The sequence below is a fragment of the Thamnophis elegans genome, chromosome 8 (assembly GCF_009769535.1).
Source record: "Thamnophis elegans isolate rThaEle1 chromosome 8, rThaEle1.pri, whole genome shotgun sequence".
NCBI classification, from domain to species: Eukaryota; Metazoa; Chordata; class Lepidosauria; order Squamata; family Colubridae; genus Thamnophis; species Thamnophis elegans.
The window spans coordinates 11,945,661-11,963,550 of NC_045548.1; the positions used below are offsets into that span (position 1 = coordinate 11,945,661).

Consider the following 17,890-nt stretch of genomic DNA (forward strand, 5'->3'; position numbering starts at 1 on the left):
ATGAAAAAAATCATAAACCTAAGAGCTTTTGATATGTTATGAGCAGCTGTTTATAACATTTTACAGTCTATTCCTTGGGAACAATACTTCCAGAGGTTTTTATTTTAATTTTAACCAATTTGAAAGGTTAACAAGCGAAAGGAAAACCTTAGAACAGTGTTTCTCAACCTTGGCAACTTGAAGATGTCCGGACTTCAACTCCTAGAATTCCCCAGCCAGCATTCGCTGGCTGGGGAATTCTGGGAGTTGAAGTCCGGACATCTTCAAGTTGCCATGCTGGCTGGGGAATTCTGGGAGTTGAAGTCCGGACATCTTCAAGTTGCCAAGGTTGAGAAACACTGCCTTAAATGTTAGGTGAACCAACTTGCCTGAACAATAGATAATATATGTTTTCAACAAATGAAACACAAGAATAAATATTTAAATGCAGTAGAACCCTTCAGTAAAATAGCTTTTTTAATTTATAAAATAAATCTTGTCCTTGAAGTATGTAAACATTACCAAGTAAGAGTTGTATTTCAATAAAAAGTCCAGTTCTGTCACGTCCTTTAGAAAGTGTTTTAAATGAAGACATGGTATGCCTTCTCTGTAACTTTTGTTTGATGATCTTGCAGAGGATTTCCAGTCTCACTTTTGTTTCTTGATTTTATTGCAGCTGTGTGCCTCCATTCCAATGGCCTGGTTCCCTCTGCTGAGTTTTTGAGGTTTGTTTGGTAGCACCAGTAATACCAATATACATAAAATATGCATATGGAAATACAGCGATCTGTAAGTGAGGAGAGACAATGTAAACCAGTTACCAACTGCAAAAAACGTGGCTTTATTAAACCACTTTAATAAGTTCCATATCTCAGCCAAAGCTCATCTTGACAGCTGAAGTGATACTCTGAGCAGATAATTTAAGGGGCTTTACACGGGACATTTCCTGTTCATCTGTTCACACACCTGTCCAGTCATTCTTTTTTTTTTCTACGTAGAAAGTTTTTATTTTCCATTTTCATAGCATATAATCACATGTATACTATTACATAGGCAATATCATGTTGTATTATTAAGTAATTACGTCAATTCATCTTACCATCAACTACCAAAAAAAAAAAAAAGAAAAACCAAGTTATTGGCTCTTCTGCTCTCCATACACCATATTTATATCTTATCCGACACTTTCTTCCCCCTCTCTCCTCCCCCTTTCTACATCCTGTCTTCCCTCCATCATTTTCTACTCTACTTCCCCTTCCTTTCTCCTTCTCCTCTCTCCCCTTACCACTCCTTATACACCTCATCTTCCCCCCTCACCCTCTCTCCTGTCCCTCTCTTCCTATTTTTCTTCTCTCCTCTGCTTCCCACTCTTCCTCTAATTCACTTGGTGTATTTCAGCTTCTGAGCAAACTCCCTTTTGTGTTGATGGTTTTTATAATTCCATTTCAATATACATAAAAAAGAAAAAATAGCAGTATACATGTAGAATCATAATACCTTAAAATCCAACACCCCTCCTCCAACTTAGTAGACTCCACTCCCTCCCACCCTGCCCCCAACCCCCCCAACCTCCCCGCCCCCCGACTTCCCAGAACCAATACAAGGTATAAATCTTTAACAAAAACAGTTTAAAATATACTTAAAGAGAAAGTAGAAAGTTAATAACGTCTTTGAATTGAGCTTAGCTCCACCTTGCTAGGCTAACTATAAACAATTTGTATCATTTCTGATCTTAATCATAAGCTATCTGAAATTTCCTAGACCCATATTTATTTTGAATATAGTCAATCCATTTTACCTGTCCAGTCATTCCAATGCACCATTTGAAACTAATATAAATAACTTACTTGTATAATTTAATTGTTGGCTCAACAGCAAGAAGAACAAAGGGTGCCACAGTATAGCACACCGATAGCTGGGTTGCAAACCAGGTGACCATATCATAGCCCACCTTGAGCAGTTTGGATGAGATGAAGACGGGTCGACAATTGTTCCTAACCTTATTAAAAAAAAATCGAAATGTTTTAAAAGAATTTTCACATGGTGCGTCTCGAACAGATTTCTAGTCTATGCATATGCCGCCTGGTTTTGATAAAGTTTTGCTGTAATATATGAAAATATTTGCTTTTTTCTTCCTATTGCTAATTTTAAAAAAACTTTCAAAAGCTGTGAGGAAAAGGAATAAAAAAGGGATTAACAGGGATACATACTCTTCTGGCTGCTAGTGTCATAAAGATGCCAGTGGTAAATGTAAAATAATATCCAGGATAAACACCATGCCAAAGAGCTGAGAGAAGAAACGTTAAGGCTGTAGGATACCAAGAAGTCCGATCATAACATACACTGAGAAGAAAATTAGAAAAAGAAAATGTATAAATATGCAGGTTACATGCAATTATATCTGAGTTTATTACTGTATCATAGAATCAGAAATGATACTCATTGTCTGTTTCAAACAAAACTGTTCTTAGAAGAGTTATTAAGGACTAGATGGTATTTACTGACTATTCCCCCTATTTCACTACACATAAAAGGAATGGCAAAAAAAATCTGATTTTAGATATCATCATTAATTGAACAGATATTTCATACTTCGGTAAATCTGAAATCTTAAAAGAATAAATATCTAGAGCACACAGTGCTTGTGCGGCTGTTGCAGTACAAAACTTTACTTTTTATTTTAAATTTATTGTTTTCTCGTAAGAAATAAAATACAAAATAGTAAAACAGACAAAACATACGTTCAACCCTAACCGTAAAAAAGAAAACAATAGTGTACAAAAAGGAGGAAAGAGTGGTCAATTAAATTTAACATTTAACATGTAGGATCCACCCTGGCTGGTTGCCAAAATAATAGAAAAAGCAATAAATTCTCCTCCCCTTTTACATATTGTATGTATGTGTGCATGTTACACTAATTTTCAAATCCCTCTGTTAAACCTGTTATTATATTTAGCACGTAGAAAGTCCACAAACCCATAACTTTACTTTTGATCAGAAACTTACATAATTTATATTTACATTTTAGATTACACAATGGTTACGATTATTTGTAGAGAAGTGTTGCTAAGGTGCAAAGCATCTTATGTTTGAAGCAACTCTTTTACTGCCTTTGTCAATGTTTAGAAAGACCATTCCTAAATACCTCTGACAATAATCTACGTAATAGTTATTTTTTTTTCTGAAAAGGGATTTTTATCCTCCTCCATCAACCCATGGAATTAAAAGTGGTCAATGGTGTAAATTAAGAAAGCAACACTATTCTTGTGCAGCAAATGAGGAAAACATTTCACAAACATTTCTGTACCAAAAGCTCAAGCCACAATCATTTCAGTAAACAAGAAATCACTACATTAGTGATAATAACAGAGCGCACGTATGCGCATGCATACACACCAGGGGTGGGTTCCTGCCAGTTCTAACCTCTTCTATAGAAGAGGTTCCACAAATCTGCAGTGCTGTTTAGAACCGGTTCCAGCTCCCTCCCTCCCCCCCGCCCGCACATCATCAAGATGAAGGGCGAGAGGAGGAATTCTGGGAGTTGAAGTCCACAAGTCTTAAAGCTTTCAAGTTTGAACACCCATGGGGTTTTTTTTTCTAAAGGGTTAGGGGTGCAAGGTGTCTTGTAACTTGACAGCTTTAAGACTTGCGTGCTTTAATTGCCAGAGTTTCTGAGCCAACATTTTGGTTGCTAAGCAAGAGCGTTGTTAAGTAAGTTTCACCACATTTTACAAGTTGGCCATGCCCACCCAGTCACATGGCTGGCAAGCCACTTCCACCCAGTCACATGGCCGGCAAGCCACTCCCACAAAGCAGGCCACACCTACAGAAGAGGTTCTAAAAAAATTTGAAACCCACCACTGACACACACAGATTAACGGAGGATATAAGCGGAATAATACAAAAATTAAAATGAAAGTATTTTATCCCAATGTTGTAGAGCCAAGGTGGCGCAGTGGTTAAATGCAGCACTGCAGGCTACTGCTAGATCAGCAGTTCAGCGGTTCAAATCTCACCGGCTCAGGGTTGACTCAGCCTTCCATCCTTCCGAGGTGGGTAAAATGAGGACCCAGATTGTTGGGGGCAATATGCTGACTCTCTGTAAACCGCTTAGAGAGGGCTGAAAGCCCTATGAAGCGGTATATAAGTCTACTGCTATTGCTATTGCTATATTGTATGTCAATTTTCAGAAATGGACATACAGAGTGCCCTTATTAGTAGGCAGTATCATTTGAAGTTTTATCTTAGAGCCAGGAGCATATTGTGAAAATCTTTTTTTCTTTCATTGTTATAAAATGATGAGAATTTCAGGGGGGGGGGGGAATCTTTTTCGTTTTCACTGAATGCAACACTGTAAATAGAGATTGAACCCCTGTCAAGGAAAACCACAAAAGACTTAAGGTTTTTTTTTACCGTTTAAGCCAGGCAGTTGTTTGAATATTCCAGTTTTCTAAGTACATTTTAAAACTTGTTGCCATCTAAGAGTGAAACAAGCATGCATTATTATGTTTTCCTAATACTAAGAATGTCAGTTTCTACCCATATTTTAAGTTATATTAGTTCTGTATGTTTCATTGCAGCTATATTACACCCTATAATACACTTTTTAATTGGCAAAAGACAATTTAAAATATATCATTTCACAGGTTTTGCAATTAAAAAAAAACATTTCTGGGGGGAAAAAATCCGGTTACTATATTTGAATATGAATAAGGAGCTTATTCATAGAGCCGAGGTAGCGCAGTGGTTAAATGCAGCACTGCAGGCTACTTCAGCTGACTGCAGTTCTGCAGTTTGGCTGTTCAAATCCCACCAGGCTCAAGGTTGACTCAGCCTTCCATCCTTCCGAGGTGGGTAAAATGAGGACCCGGATTGTTGTTGGGGGCGATATGCTGACTCTGTAAACCGCTTAGAGAGGGCTGAAAGCCCTATGAAGCGGTATATAAGTCTAACTGCTATTGCTATTGCTATTGCTCCTTTGATGGGGGAGAGGGAAGAGGAGGAAGAAGATGAAGAAGAAGATTTAAAAGCCAGAATAATGGCTTTTGCCCTTGCCTGCATATTGCACCAGTGCAGCAAATCTTCCTGCAAGAAGTTATTGCATGAAATTTGGACTTTCTCCACTTTGTTTAGACAAGTTCTAAATATGGGGTCTGGAACAATTTCCAGTTCCAAGGTTATCTCTAAAGAAGATTCTGACCATACTTCAACTTACCTCAATATTCCTGATATTCAAATTGGACAGAAGATCCCAGCGATAATTGCCTTTCTCATCCACACCGTTGAATCCAAAACCGGCTGCATTATTAATTGCATCAGCTGGAAAAAAAAGAGAGAAAAAAAACTTAGGATGAAATATAAAAACCTACCTGACATATGTTCTTAGAATGATCCATCCGATGTTATAGCAATAGCAATAGCAGTAGACTTATATACCGCTTCATAGGCCTTTCAGGTCTCTCTAAGCGGTTTACAGAGAGTCAGCATATTGCCCCCAACAATCTGGGTCCTCATTTTACCCACCTCGGAAGGATGGAAGGCTGAGTCAACCCTGAGCCGGTGAGATTTGAACTGCTGACCTGCTGATCTAGCAGTAGCCTGCAGTGCTGCATTTAACCACTGCGCCACCTTGGCTCTTATATCTTAATGGAACTATTTCTGGTTCACCGACAAATGTGCGCCCAACAAATGCGCGCCGACAAAACCGCTGCGACAAAACGGCAAAGTCGAAAGCGTGCCCACTAAAGCGTGTCGACAAATGTGCGCCGACAAAAACGCAAAAACAACGGTAACAACGTTACCAACACTAACCCTTACCCTAACCCTAACCCAAAAACCCTAATCACGCTTTTGTGGGTGCGGTTTTGTCGGCGCGCTTTAGTGGGCGCGCTTTTGACCGCCGTTTTGTTGCGGCGGTTTTGTCGGCACGCATTTGTCGGGCGCGCATTTGTCGGGTCATGCTATTGTTCAATTTCCACGTTATAGGGAATTATTACTAGGGAAGATATGAAATAGTTCTTTTAGAAACGATAAGTTAAATTCAGGGGTGGGATTCGACCAGTTCGGACCGGCTCGGCAAATCTGTAGCTCCTAAGATCAGCTGGGAGCAAACCGGTTTGCTCTCACAAGTGCCCGCCCGCCCCTGCACTTTACCTACCTTTATCTTCTCAGCTGAGTCGCATGGCAGAGTGGATTGCCACGCCTCAGTTATTTTCCTTCCCAAGCAGCAATCCGGAAGGTAAGTATTCTCTAAACCTTGTGCGCGTCCTGGCGCATGTGTGCACTCAGTGAACCAGTTGTTAAACTGGTAGGATCCCACCCCTGGTTAATTTTCCTTTGTATATATGAAAGGCATAATTGGTTTTTGGAAGCAGGCCTGATTTGGAAAACAAATTCAAGGAAGCAGAAGCCAAATGTATGTAAATATACTGTATAAATTAACAGAACAACTGTTTCTCAATGAATGTAACAGCATTTTATTTAGAATTCCAATTCAGTTTGTTTATGTTCAGAATTATCAAATCAAATTAAATCAATCTATTTTTAAAGTAACATTTTGGAATATGTAATTGTGGACCAAAACTAATACTCCGAAAACAATATTTTAACTTTTTTTAAAAAAACAGCTTTGGAATTTTAAACACTTTTTTTATTTGACTTCTAAATCTTAAATATAATAATATAATATTATATTATAATATTATAATAATATAATATAAATATAATGTTAATTTTTTTCAATTAACATTAGAACAGAATGGTCTTTCATTAAACATTCTCCAATAGCAAATCCATACTGTTTTCCATATAAAAAGGAGGCTGTCCTATTTATAAGCAAGAATAACAGCAGTTTTATTTGATTGACAAAATATTATATTCTGTAGATAAACTGTGTTGAGAAAAAAGGGGTAATTAATGCTACTCAGATAAGAAAAACGATAAAACTTTAGGATTTACTGATATAAAAAAGCACTTTGCTTTTCTCCTTTCCCAATACAGAAAGGTATTTACTATCCCAATTGCTCCACAAACTCAATTCTATATTTTGTTTCTAACAACAGAGGAGCAACATTCAAACCAGAGGTGGTTTTTTGCCAGTTTGCACTGGTTTGGGTGAAGCGTAGTGGTGGCGGTATGGAGTTCCGCCCACCCACACATCATCACGGACCTTCTACGCATGCCCAGATGTGCTGTGTGTGATTGAAGCGAGCGTGCGGGCTCCCGCTACCAAACTGGTAGTGAAGATAATAGGATACCATTACTAATTCAAATTATCTAATGAATCCTTTTGCATTCTTCTACTGATGCATTTTAATTTTTATGTGCATTACCAATTTGTTGATTAAGGGAAAATCCTTTGCTATGGAGGTTGATCTGTGCAGGACATTCACAACATGATTGCTACCACCTTCAAGGAATATTATGAAGTGAAAACACAAGCTTTGTTTATCCTCCAAAATAAAAAAAGGAGTCAGTTCTAGCTTTTATTTGGGAACATCATACTCTGGACATTTTAGGACCTGAGTCAGTAGGTGACTCATCTTTCCCTCAAACTCTCATCATGAACTGTCTACATACTGTATAATTGCGTAAGTCACAATTTATTGGCTTTTCTCAATGCACTATGCCAAAACTAAACCATAATATGATTTAGAAGATGGTTTGTACCAGGGGTGGGTTTCAGGAGGTTTGTGGCGGTCCCCGCAAACCGGTTGGTCGGCGAACCCGGAAGTAAGTAACTTCCGGGAACACCGAAGGATCCACCCGCCCGCCCGCGTTTCTTACCTGGTTTTGACCAGTTCTGTGCTTCCACACATGCACATAACGCATACAGCACCTGCGCGATCCTCCAGGAGCAGCTAGAGCATCGCACAGGCGCTAGTATGTATGCGTGCACTGCGCGCGTGCATGAGGACGCTGCCAGCCCCGTTCCAACCGAACCGGTTGGAACGGGGCGAGAAACCCACCCCTGGTTTGTACCCTTCACAGAGCATGATTTGATCCAGTATTCCTGTTCCATCCTGTTTCTGTATGGATTGTTTTTAAGCCTTAAAATATCCACTGAACTTTAAGCCAGCTGAGCTTGAAGCCAGCAAAGTACAATGGCTGCTTAACTTTGGGACTTGCAAAAATGCAAACGCTTCTTACCCTACAGCTATATTTTAAGAAGAAGTAATTTGTGATATGGTGATAGGGCAGGAATCTTTTTTCCCCCTTGAAATGTCTATCTGATCTTCTCAGAAACACTATTTTGGGAAAGGGGATGAAGGGAGAAGCAGGCAGAAGGCACTTCTCTTTCTTTCAAAAGGTATCCAGGAAAGGGAAGTAAACCATATCATTAAAATACTTAGGGGTGCAAGCATTCTCTAAAAGGCGCTTCACTTTCCAGCAGTTGTATGTAGAAGCAGCCTTTTCTAAGCCCAACTCACATTTGGTGAAGAAAACAAAGGAAACCACTTTCTAACATACAGCTATGGATGCCCCAAAATCAGATAATTTCATTCCTAAAATTAGGCTCTCTGGATGACTTCAATCCTGAGCGAGAATCGGTTAGCATTAGAATTACGATCCTTTGCAAATTGCCCAGACATGCCGCGCACAGTTGAAGCAAGCATGCGGGCTCCCGCTACAAGGATATGGTAGGATATGGGGTCTACTTTGCCTAAACTGTCCTGGTCCTGGAAAATTTAGACCTGCCTTTGCTAACCTGATGAACGTGAGCCCCAAAGATTTCATTTCCTATACCAAGTACTCTCACAATAAGTGGGAGATGATCCAACATATAAAGAAGATACTAAAACTTAATTTTAGTGTTGCTATATTTATGGGTGTTGCTATATTTATTAATACAATGAACTGAAAAACTGTTAATGTCCTGGACTGTGTGTTTAACATCACATTAAAAACTGTCATAGAACTGTGAGGGCATGTTCAACACAAAATAAGTAATTCTAAATAAAAAATATTATCAGATATTTAACGCATATATGAATTTTAGCTTGTCTGATATCCTCTGACACTTATTCGTACTGGTAAATAGAGGTGCATTTCTCATTAGAAAAGTCATAAATTTTAATCAGAAATAATGTGCTTAATGCCAACTGTATAATACAGCAATATTCCATGGTTTTGTATCACATTTGCGCCTTAATGGATAAAATGGAAACATCTACATCAAGTATGGGTAGTCCTCAAGTTACAACAGTTCATTTAGTGATCGTTCAAAGTTACAAGGGCACTGAAAAAGTGACTTATGGCCATTTTTCACACTTATGAGCGTTGCAACATTCCGATGGTCACATGATCAAAATTCAAATGCTTGGCAACTGACTCAAAATTATGATGGTTGCAGTGTTGTTGTGTGATCCCCTTTTGTGACCTTCTGTCAAACAAAGTAAATGAAGTATCCAGACTCACTTAACAGCCACGTTACTAACTTAACACCTGCAGGGATTCACTTAACAACTATAACAAGGGAGGTAAAAGAAAATGGGACAAAATTCACTTCACAAGTGTCTCACTTAGCAACAGAGAGTTTGGGCTTCAATTGTGGTCTGAAAAACCATCTTAAAACGAACCTTACCAAGTGTCCAAGCGAAGTAGTATTTGGGCTTTGAGGCTTGCATGACAACATATAGAAAACCAAGCCTTGTCAAGAATGAAGATTGATTCATAAATTGATCGTCAACAATGTAAGTGGCTGGGAAAGTCTTGGTAAGCGTCAAAAACACTACCAGAGATAGAAGCATGATAGCAAGTTTCTGCAGGATGGCTCCCTACAAAGGAAAACAGAATAAATTATTGGTGTGATTACAACTGAGAGAATATAGCCTTAAAAAAACCTGTGTTTTAAGAAATGACCTACTAAAAGTATGATTCATTGTCTATACTTCCTAATATTGGGGGGGAAGGTATTTTCTTCTGGATTATTACTATTAAAAATGATATGATCTCCAGATGTGGAGATAGCAGGACTGCTTCTTAACAGCCACATCTGGGGAGCACATATATAAACATAATCAAGTCCTTCTTGTGAGCTTCTCATAGGTTTCTTGTCTCCTTACTAGAGGTACAGAGTGCAGGACGTGAAGGTTTTTCTTCTAAACCAGGAAACCTCTTTTTATATTTTCATCATGTATGTATGTATGTATGTATACTTTATTTGTATGCCGCCCTTTTCCCTGAGGGGACTCAGGGCGGCTCACAATTCAGGGGGAGGGGAAGACAAACAAGACGGATACTGTTTATTGTCAAAAACCATTTCCGCATTTCAGAATAAAAGCTTAGCATTTTGTGGCTTACCACTGGAGAAGGATCAGGAAATCTATCGCAACTCCTCTGTTTCCAACCGGACTTCAATAACTTCATCTGCACGTGTCTCCCTTCGATGAAATCTATATAATCCTTAAAATTGCTGCATGGGCCAGCAATAATACTCATGAAGTTGAGCTGATAACTCAGATACTCTAATAGGGAAGGTCTTGTCCTGTCAAAACAATCAATATGTATATTTCAAATTTTTTTTGGGGGGGGGGGTAAGCAGCAAATATTACATGTTTAAATAAATGGCAGTTTTATTTTAAACATAGTTCAAAAGTCTGAGAAAGAAAAAACTGGTGAAACATATAATAAATTTACAAGACACAATTGTTTGGAGGACAATGTCAAGAGTGAAAATCCTCCTACAATGACATTTGGAGATTGATTAAGATTAAGATTTAATTTATTTGTATGCCGCCCTTCTCCGGGAGGGACTCAGGGCGGCGAACAACTCAAAAGGGGAAAAGGGGATACAAACACAATACACGTAATTAAAATACACAAGAGTCATACAGCCATACAAGTCGAGAGGGGAGGGGAACTCATCAACCCCAGGCCTGCCGGCACAGCCAGGTTTTGACGGCTTTCCGGAAGGCCTGGAGAGGGGTGAGGGTCCGAATCTCCGCGGGGAGTTCATTCCAAAGGGCCGGAGCTGCAACAGAGAAGGCCCTCCCCCAGGTCAAAAGAGACCACATAAATAATTCATCCATGAGGTTGTCTGATTAAGCAATTACTGTATTTATACATAGATATTTGTATGAAGGGACATGGTAGCTCAGTGGTTAAGACACTGAGCTTTGTTGATCATAGAGTTTGGCAGTTCAAATCCCTAGCGCTGTGTAACAGAGTGAGCTCCCGTTATTTGTCTCAGCTTCTGCCAACCTAGCAGTTCGAAAGCATGTAAAAATGCAAGTAGAAAAAATAGGGACCACATTTGGTGGGAAGGTAACAGCGTTTTGTGCGCCTTTGGTGTTTAGTCATGCTGGCCACATGACCACTGAGACGTCTTTGCACAGTGCTGCCTCTTCAGCTTTGAAATGGAGATGAGCCCTGCCCCCTAGAGTCAGGAACAACTAGCACATATGTGCGAGGGGGAACCGTTACCTTTACCTTATTTGTATAAGGATGTATATTCAAATATTTTTCAATTATGGGTGCAATTTCTATTATCTCTGTCTACCATTTCACATCTTGCTAGAGCAGAGATGAAATGCTTATCTATAAATGCCTTTTCTGCAATTGGGGTATTGCAGAAAACCAGGAACAAATGAGTACATGTTTATTCCACTCTAGCTCTCTACAAGAATCTGAACTACTAACAGCTAAGGCAAATTGGCGGTAGTTAAGAATCAATGGAATTGGCTGGACTTCGATCTCTGTGGGTGCGAAGGGACTCCAAACTGATGGCATGTTTGACCCCCTCCCTTGGGCTCAGCCTGGTCATCTCCTGCAATTGGTTTAAATAAGATGCATGATGTATGTATGTATGTATGTATGTATACACACACACACACAGACACACACACACACACACACACACACACACACACATATATATATATATATATATATATATATATATATATATATATAAAATAAAGCTAGAATTCAAAATATCCTTTTGAGAATCTTATAATACAAGACACTCAGTTTAGATATTTGTACGTGAATCATAGTTGTAATGGGAGAAATTAAAAATCAATCCTATTCTTTATACATGGAAAAGAATCTTAAGGTGAAATTTTCACAGAGAATAGATCTGTAGAACATAAAATAATAATTCCAGAATTTAAAAGTGCATGGATAATTATTTACATTTTATTAACACTAAATAGAAACTGCATACCAGAAATAAGCATCTAAAATAACTCAGATATTAGATTTTTTAAAAATCATTTAAGTGCCACTGTATTTTCTTACTTTATAGCAAGCTGCTTCTGTTCAGAAGTTAGATCTTCAGCTTTTTTACCTATTCCTATCAAAAAGACATAATAATTAAATCAAACTTTGCAAAAGAGAGTCAACGATAGACAATAAAAATCAATTCTAATCAAAATTCATTCATCAATAGATGCGGCATCTAACATTTATTTTCTGAGGGCTTCAGAAAGGGGATCTGGGCTTTTGAAACTACTTTAGACAATTCCTAGAAATTATGTTGGCTTATGGATAAAGAAATGCTTGATACATAATTTATTATAAACTTATATTAAGTGAACTTTCATAGTTCGTCTGATTAGGAACTGTAGTCAGCAAGGGACTCCAGTTATGCCAATAATCTTCTTATCAGACTCTAAATAGGTAAAGAAATACAGCTCTTAGTAGAATGTGTGTTTTTCTGCCAAAGGTGCTGGGCACTGCCAGGGATCTTTGTTTAAAAGAATAAATAGGTGAATGGTAGCTAGAAACTTACCAACAATAAAGGTAGGTCGTAGTACAAATTAGTGTAATAAAAGAATAAAAAGCAATTTTATTGTCCCTATAAAATGAAATGAGATTAACTCCACAGTTTTATATGAACGCATTAAAAGAAAGTCTCAGTGAATGGATTTCTGAGCAAAAATAGGAGCATGGGATAGATGTAAACAGAATGTTTGATTCTTATTTGGACCTACACTGTCTGGTCCTCAGGCATTCAGATGTTAGAATTGGCTTTTTTCCAAAAAAAACGTTAAGCAAAAAACTAAAGTTTATCAGGAAATCAGGAAGTTGAGAAATCCAGGACCGTTCCATACAATTATCAAGAAAGCTATACCAATGTGATAATGTGGTCTCTCAGGAGCCAGTCTTGATTTGAGGGAAAATTTAATTTTTAATCTTTAAAAAAAAAAAAAAAGTTAGACTCAACCTAGTTAGATTAAGTAATTTTGGATGGGCCAAAAGTTCACACTGTATATCACTGACATGACACTGAAGAGAAAAAATGATTTAAATCCTCCCCCCTCCCCCCCCTAAGAATTTCAGGATGAGCCGTGGTGGCACAGTGTTAGAATGCAGTATTGCAGGTTACTTCTGCTGATCACTGTCTGCCTGCAATTTGGCAGGTCGAATCTCACCAGGCTCAAGGTTGACTCAGCCTTCCATCCTTCCAAGGTGGGTAAAATGAGGACTCACATGGTTGGGGGCAATATGCTGACTCTGTAAACCGCTTAGAGAGGTCTGTGAAGCACCGTGAAGCGGTATTGCTATGGCTATCTAAATGTTCTCATTTATTCCAGTCTCTTTCCTTGTAATACAGGTAAGGCAGAACACAATGTTTCAAAATACTGTTAAGAGAATGTTAAACCTACAAATGTTTGTTCTAAAATAAATATTTATACTTATGCTGTCAAGGGGGAAATGAAATTGATAACTATTTGTGTAGAAAGGGTCTATGCAGCTTTTAAACTCTTCCATAACTAACAAAATCATTTAATTGGTTAAGGAATCGTTGTTGTTTTTTTTTGGTTTGACAATTATATCTTTTCCTTCAAGGAGTTATATAGGGTGCATCAAAGTCTTTCATATAGTTTCCATGGTTGAGGTTTGACTAAGAGCTGGAACTCCTGAATCCTGGTGAGTCATTAGCTACCATACCTTTTTCATTTTTAAAAAAATCCTTCCACAAATATGACTCAGTCCATCAAAACAATTAAGGATGCAATTTCTGACAACCTTCTTATGATTTATATAGATTATTTGTAATGCTTTCAGTTCCATTTATAAAAAACAGAACAAATAAGGGTTAAATAAGCAAAACTTCAGGGTTTTTAAAATTATTATTACCAAACCTTAATTGTAACAAGATGACTTCAAGATCTTGGCAGAGAAAACACATACTGACTAATTTTTCCCCAAAGGCTGCCAATGCCTATTTAGAGAATTTAACACACAAGATGGCAAATGGGAAAATCATCTTCCTTACCATCGTGAACCTGGAATGCAAGAGTTGAGATCTTTTGTGTTACAATCATCAACGGGCTGTAATAAAATGCAGAAAAATAGCATTTTGCATGCTCCGATGTGTTCACATTTTTCACCTTAATGCATTCTTATGATTTAAACAAACCACAGATAAAATATTTTTACACCAATTCCCATCAGACACAGATAACATGGCAAAGACAATGGATTACAAGAATTATACTCTGAGTATCCAGAAATGCTCAGGATATCTCCCTGTGGCCACCAATATATATACCAGAGGTGGGTTCCTACCAGTTCGCACCTATTCAGTAGAACCGGTTTGTCAAATCTACCAAACTGGTTAGAAGAGGTTCCACCAGTGGACCCGGAAAGCAGGCCACACCTACAGAAGAGGTTCCAAAATTTTTTGAAACCCATCACTGATATATACACACTGTGTTCACACAGCACAGGAAGATGTAATTTGCTTAAGCCTGGATTATTGACTAAACCACAATGACTCGCATTCATATAACCATCATAAATCATAGTTAACAAACTAAAAGAGATGGATTCACCCAGTGTAATAAAGCAAAATCGAGCCAGCTCAACTTTGGCTTGTGTGAGCTCAGCTATATAGAATTATTTGTATCATGACAATCATCTAAGTTAGGAAATATCACATACTAGGCTTCATATGTGTCTGAAAAAGTGAAACTTGTGTCTTCCCTGTTCAGAACTGATATTTGATATGGGTTTGAAATTCCACAAACGGCAATACTTATTAGGAATCTATCATTTTGTGCACAAAGACTTTCCTGCCATACAAACATGCTTACGACTGCAGCGATAGTTCAATGGGAGAAAGAGGCCTTTATACATCAGGATTCACCTACTGAAATGGGAATCTTACAACGCTACCCTGAAGACTGCTTAGAAGTTACAAGCTGCATATAATGTGTGTATTTGCTACATGGCATAGAGGGCAAACGACTAAATAATATATTGCTGTTTTGTTGGTAGTGTACATGTATAACTTAATGTAAATATATACTTTATACAATTTTAAATGAAGAGCCAAGGTGGCGCAGTGGTTAAATGCAGCACTGCAGGCTAATTCAGCTGACTGCAGTTCTGCAGTTCGGCTGTTCAAATCTCACCGGCTCAGGGTTGACTCAGCCTTCTGTCCTTCCGAGGTGGGTAAAATGAGGATCCGGATTGTTGTTGGGGACAATATGCTGACTCTGTAAACTGCTTAGAGAGGGTTGAAAGCCCTATGAAGCGGTATATAAGTCTAACTGCTATTGCTATTGCTATTAAAGGCTTAAATTTTAACACATGCTCTTTTTTGCTTTAGGAAATTTGTTCTGAATGGTAACATTGCACAGTGTTGGCAAAACTACAAGGCTATGTATTTAAAACAGCTGTTCAGCAATAGGTTGATTACATTCCCTTGTCAGCACATCCTCTCGATCAATTACTTGGGTGTTTAAACACACAGCTTACAAATCCAGCCAATTTTGTAGCAAATTCATTACAAGTTGATCTCCAGGTACACATAGTTCAAATGACATTGTATCTTCCCAAATGTGCATGAGTATGGTATATAATTAACAAGCACTGTGGCTTGCTTTGCAGAGAAACATTGTAATCAACTTAATCTGTGCACTTTCAGCTACACAACAGAATTTGAATGACTGCCAAGATATTAGCTTAATTTAGACGTCCAATTCTCTATGTCAGTGATTTCTAGCTTTAATTTCTCACCTGTGAGAACAATGTTTTGTGAAGAAGAAACTATTACACGTGTTAAACGAGAAGCCACCCTAACAGCACGTAACACTGTGAGTAGGGTGATCACTTATCATTCCCTGTACTTTTTCGACTACTAGAAGCAGTGAGTTTCAAAAATTAGTAGCAGAATAATAAATGCCGAATAATTCTGTTAATTCTATTGAATGCTTTTGTACCAGAGACAAATTCTTCGTGCGTTAATCACACTAGTATCAAGTATTCAAGGCCTTGTGGGGCTGGCTGATATGGTTAGGAGATATGATGCTGGCCAATGCTTGAGGTGGCACTTCAGCCAGCGCTAGCCCTGAAGTAGGCGCCCTGGGACAATGGCAATGGGCTGAAATTACTGAAGGGTAGCACCGCCAGGGAATGCTGCCTCAGGCTTTGCACCAGAGCAAGCCCCTCACTCCATGCCATGGCACTCACTCTGCAGACCATACCTCACTCCTTGTGGCCTGCCTGGGCCTCCGACCTTTTTCTACATTGCAGTCATGCAAGATCCTCACTTAACAACCTGCACAGTCCTGGGGTTATCATAGCAACTGGAATGGCACTTATTTGGTCATGTGGTCACATGTGGTTGCAGTTTATGACCCCATCACTTAACAGTGAAAATCCTTTGTCCCAATTGCCTTTGTAACCTGAGGACTACTTGTACACATACCGTATTTTTCGGACTATAAGACGCACCAGTGTATAAGACGAATCAGGATTTTGAAGAGGTAAGTAAGAAAAAAAAAAGTTTTTGCCTTCCCTCAGACCCCAGCAGCATTCTGCAGTCTTCAGCAGGGCTGGGGCAAGGCAAAAAAGCTTCTGTTTTTGTGAAAAATGGCCCGTTTTTCACAAAAATGGGATGTGGGGACGGGGCTTTTTTTAAGTAGGCAGACACTGAGGGAACAATTCAACAACCTGTCTTTATTTTGAACAGCAGAACATTCCGAACGCACGGGCGAGAACAGCGCCCGCCAAACAGCTATTTATACTGACAGCTGTCAGGCGGGGAGCCAATCAGACGGCGGCTTTTCTCCCGCCAGCCGCGCCAGAGCCAATCAGATCTTCTCTGGGCATGGGCTGCGGCTGTCGGCTGCGTCGGGCCGGACGCAACAGCTTTGGAAGGCCAAAAATAGCTGTATTCAGTGTATAAAACACACCAACATTTCCATGCACTTTTTTTTGCGGGGGGAGGTGCGCCTTGTACTCCGAAAAATATGGTAATTTCCAGGTGAAGCTTGGGTGAGAATGCAGGCAGGCTTTGAATGCCAACCATTCATTCAGTGACTGAAGTTATAGCGGTGCTGAACAAATGGCAAATATTGATCCCTGAAGCGCTACCCGCAGTCACTTGATCAATGTTTCGGTGCTTTACAGTCCAGTTGCATTTATGACTGCTGGGGCACTTCCAGTCCCCCAACCCGCTCTTCTGTACTTCATCTTTGCCCGTTTAGGACCCTGTGTAGCAGCACTCATTGGTGGTGGCACTGGGACTGAAGTAGAGGCATAAGGCTTTTAGCGGTCTCAGTGACTACTATTGCCCCCGGGCATCAACTTTAGCCCCAGGGTTGCTAGCACCTTCGGTAAGGGCAGCCTTAAGCCGTCCATAGCCATGGAATTATTCCAACTGAAATAATTTAGTTTCCGTTCAAATTTTGTCTTTATTCATTTACAAAAGCTTTGATGCCTTTCCTTCCAATACTTTTGAGATTTCTTTGTGTAATTACCACATGCGGCAAAATAATTTTTGTTTTAACATTTCCAATATTGGTTGGATAATTTGTTAGTCTTAGACCTCTATCGATTTAGGGACACTTTCCCAACCCAACATTCTTGAAATGTATCCACCTATGCTGCTATGGAATTAAAGGCTTTGTTGTTGAGGACTCAGAAAGTCCTCGACTTACGACCTAGAGGCTAG

The 17,890-nt window shown here is 39.0% G+C and overlaps 1 protein-coding gene across 1 annotated transcript in view; it reads right to left on the bottom strand.

Moving 5' to 3' along the window:
* Positions 1-286: 286 nt before the first annotated feature.
* MBOAT1 (membrane bound O-acyltransferase domain containing 1) overlaps positions 287-17,890 on the bottom strand; it is a 31,677-nt gene continuing 14,073 nt past the window's right edge. Inside the window, exons 5-13 of the mRNA XM_032222437.1 lie at positions 14,204-14,259; positions 12,220-12,274; positions 10,282-10,465; positions 9,563-9,755; positions 5,195-5,298; positions 4,393-4,457; positions 2,190-2,322; positions 1,827-1,978; positions 287-766 (exon numbers count right to left, since the gene is read on the bottom strand). Of these exons, the coding sequence (XP_032078328.1) occupies positions 628-766; positions 1,827-1,978; positions 2,190-2,322; positions 4,393-4,457; positions 5,195-5,298; positions 9,563-9,755; positions 10,282-10,465; positions 12,220-12,274; positions 14,204-14,259 (1,081 nt within the window). The 3' untranslated portion in view covers positions 287-627. The remainder of the gene's footprint in view (positions 767-1,826; positions 1,979-2,189; positions 2,323-4,392; positions 4,458-5,194; positions 5,299-9,562; positions 9,756-10,281; positions 10,466-12,219; positions 12,275-14,203; positions 14,260-17,890) is intronic.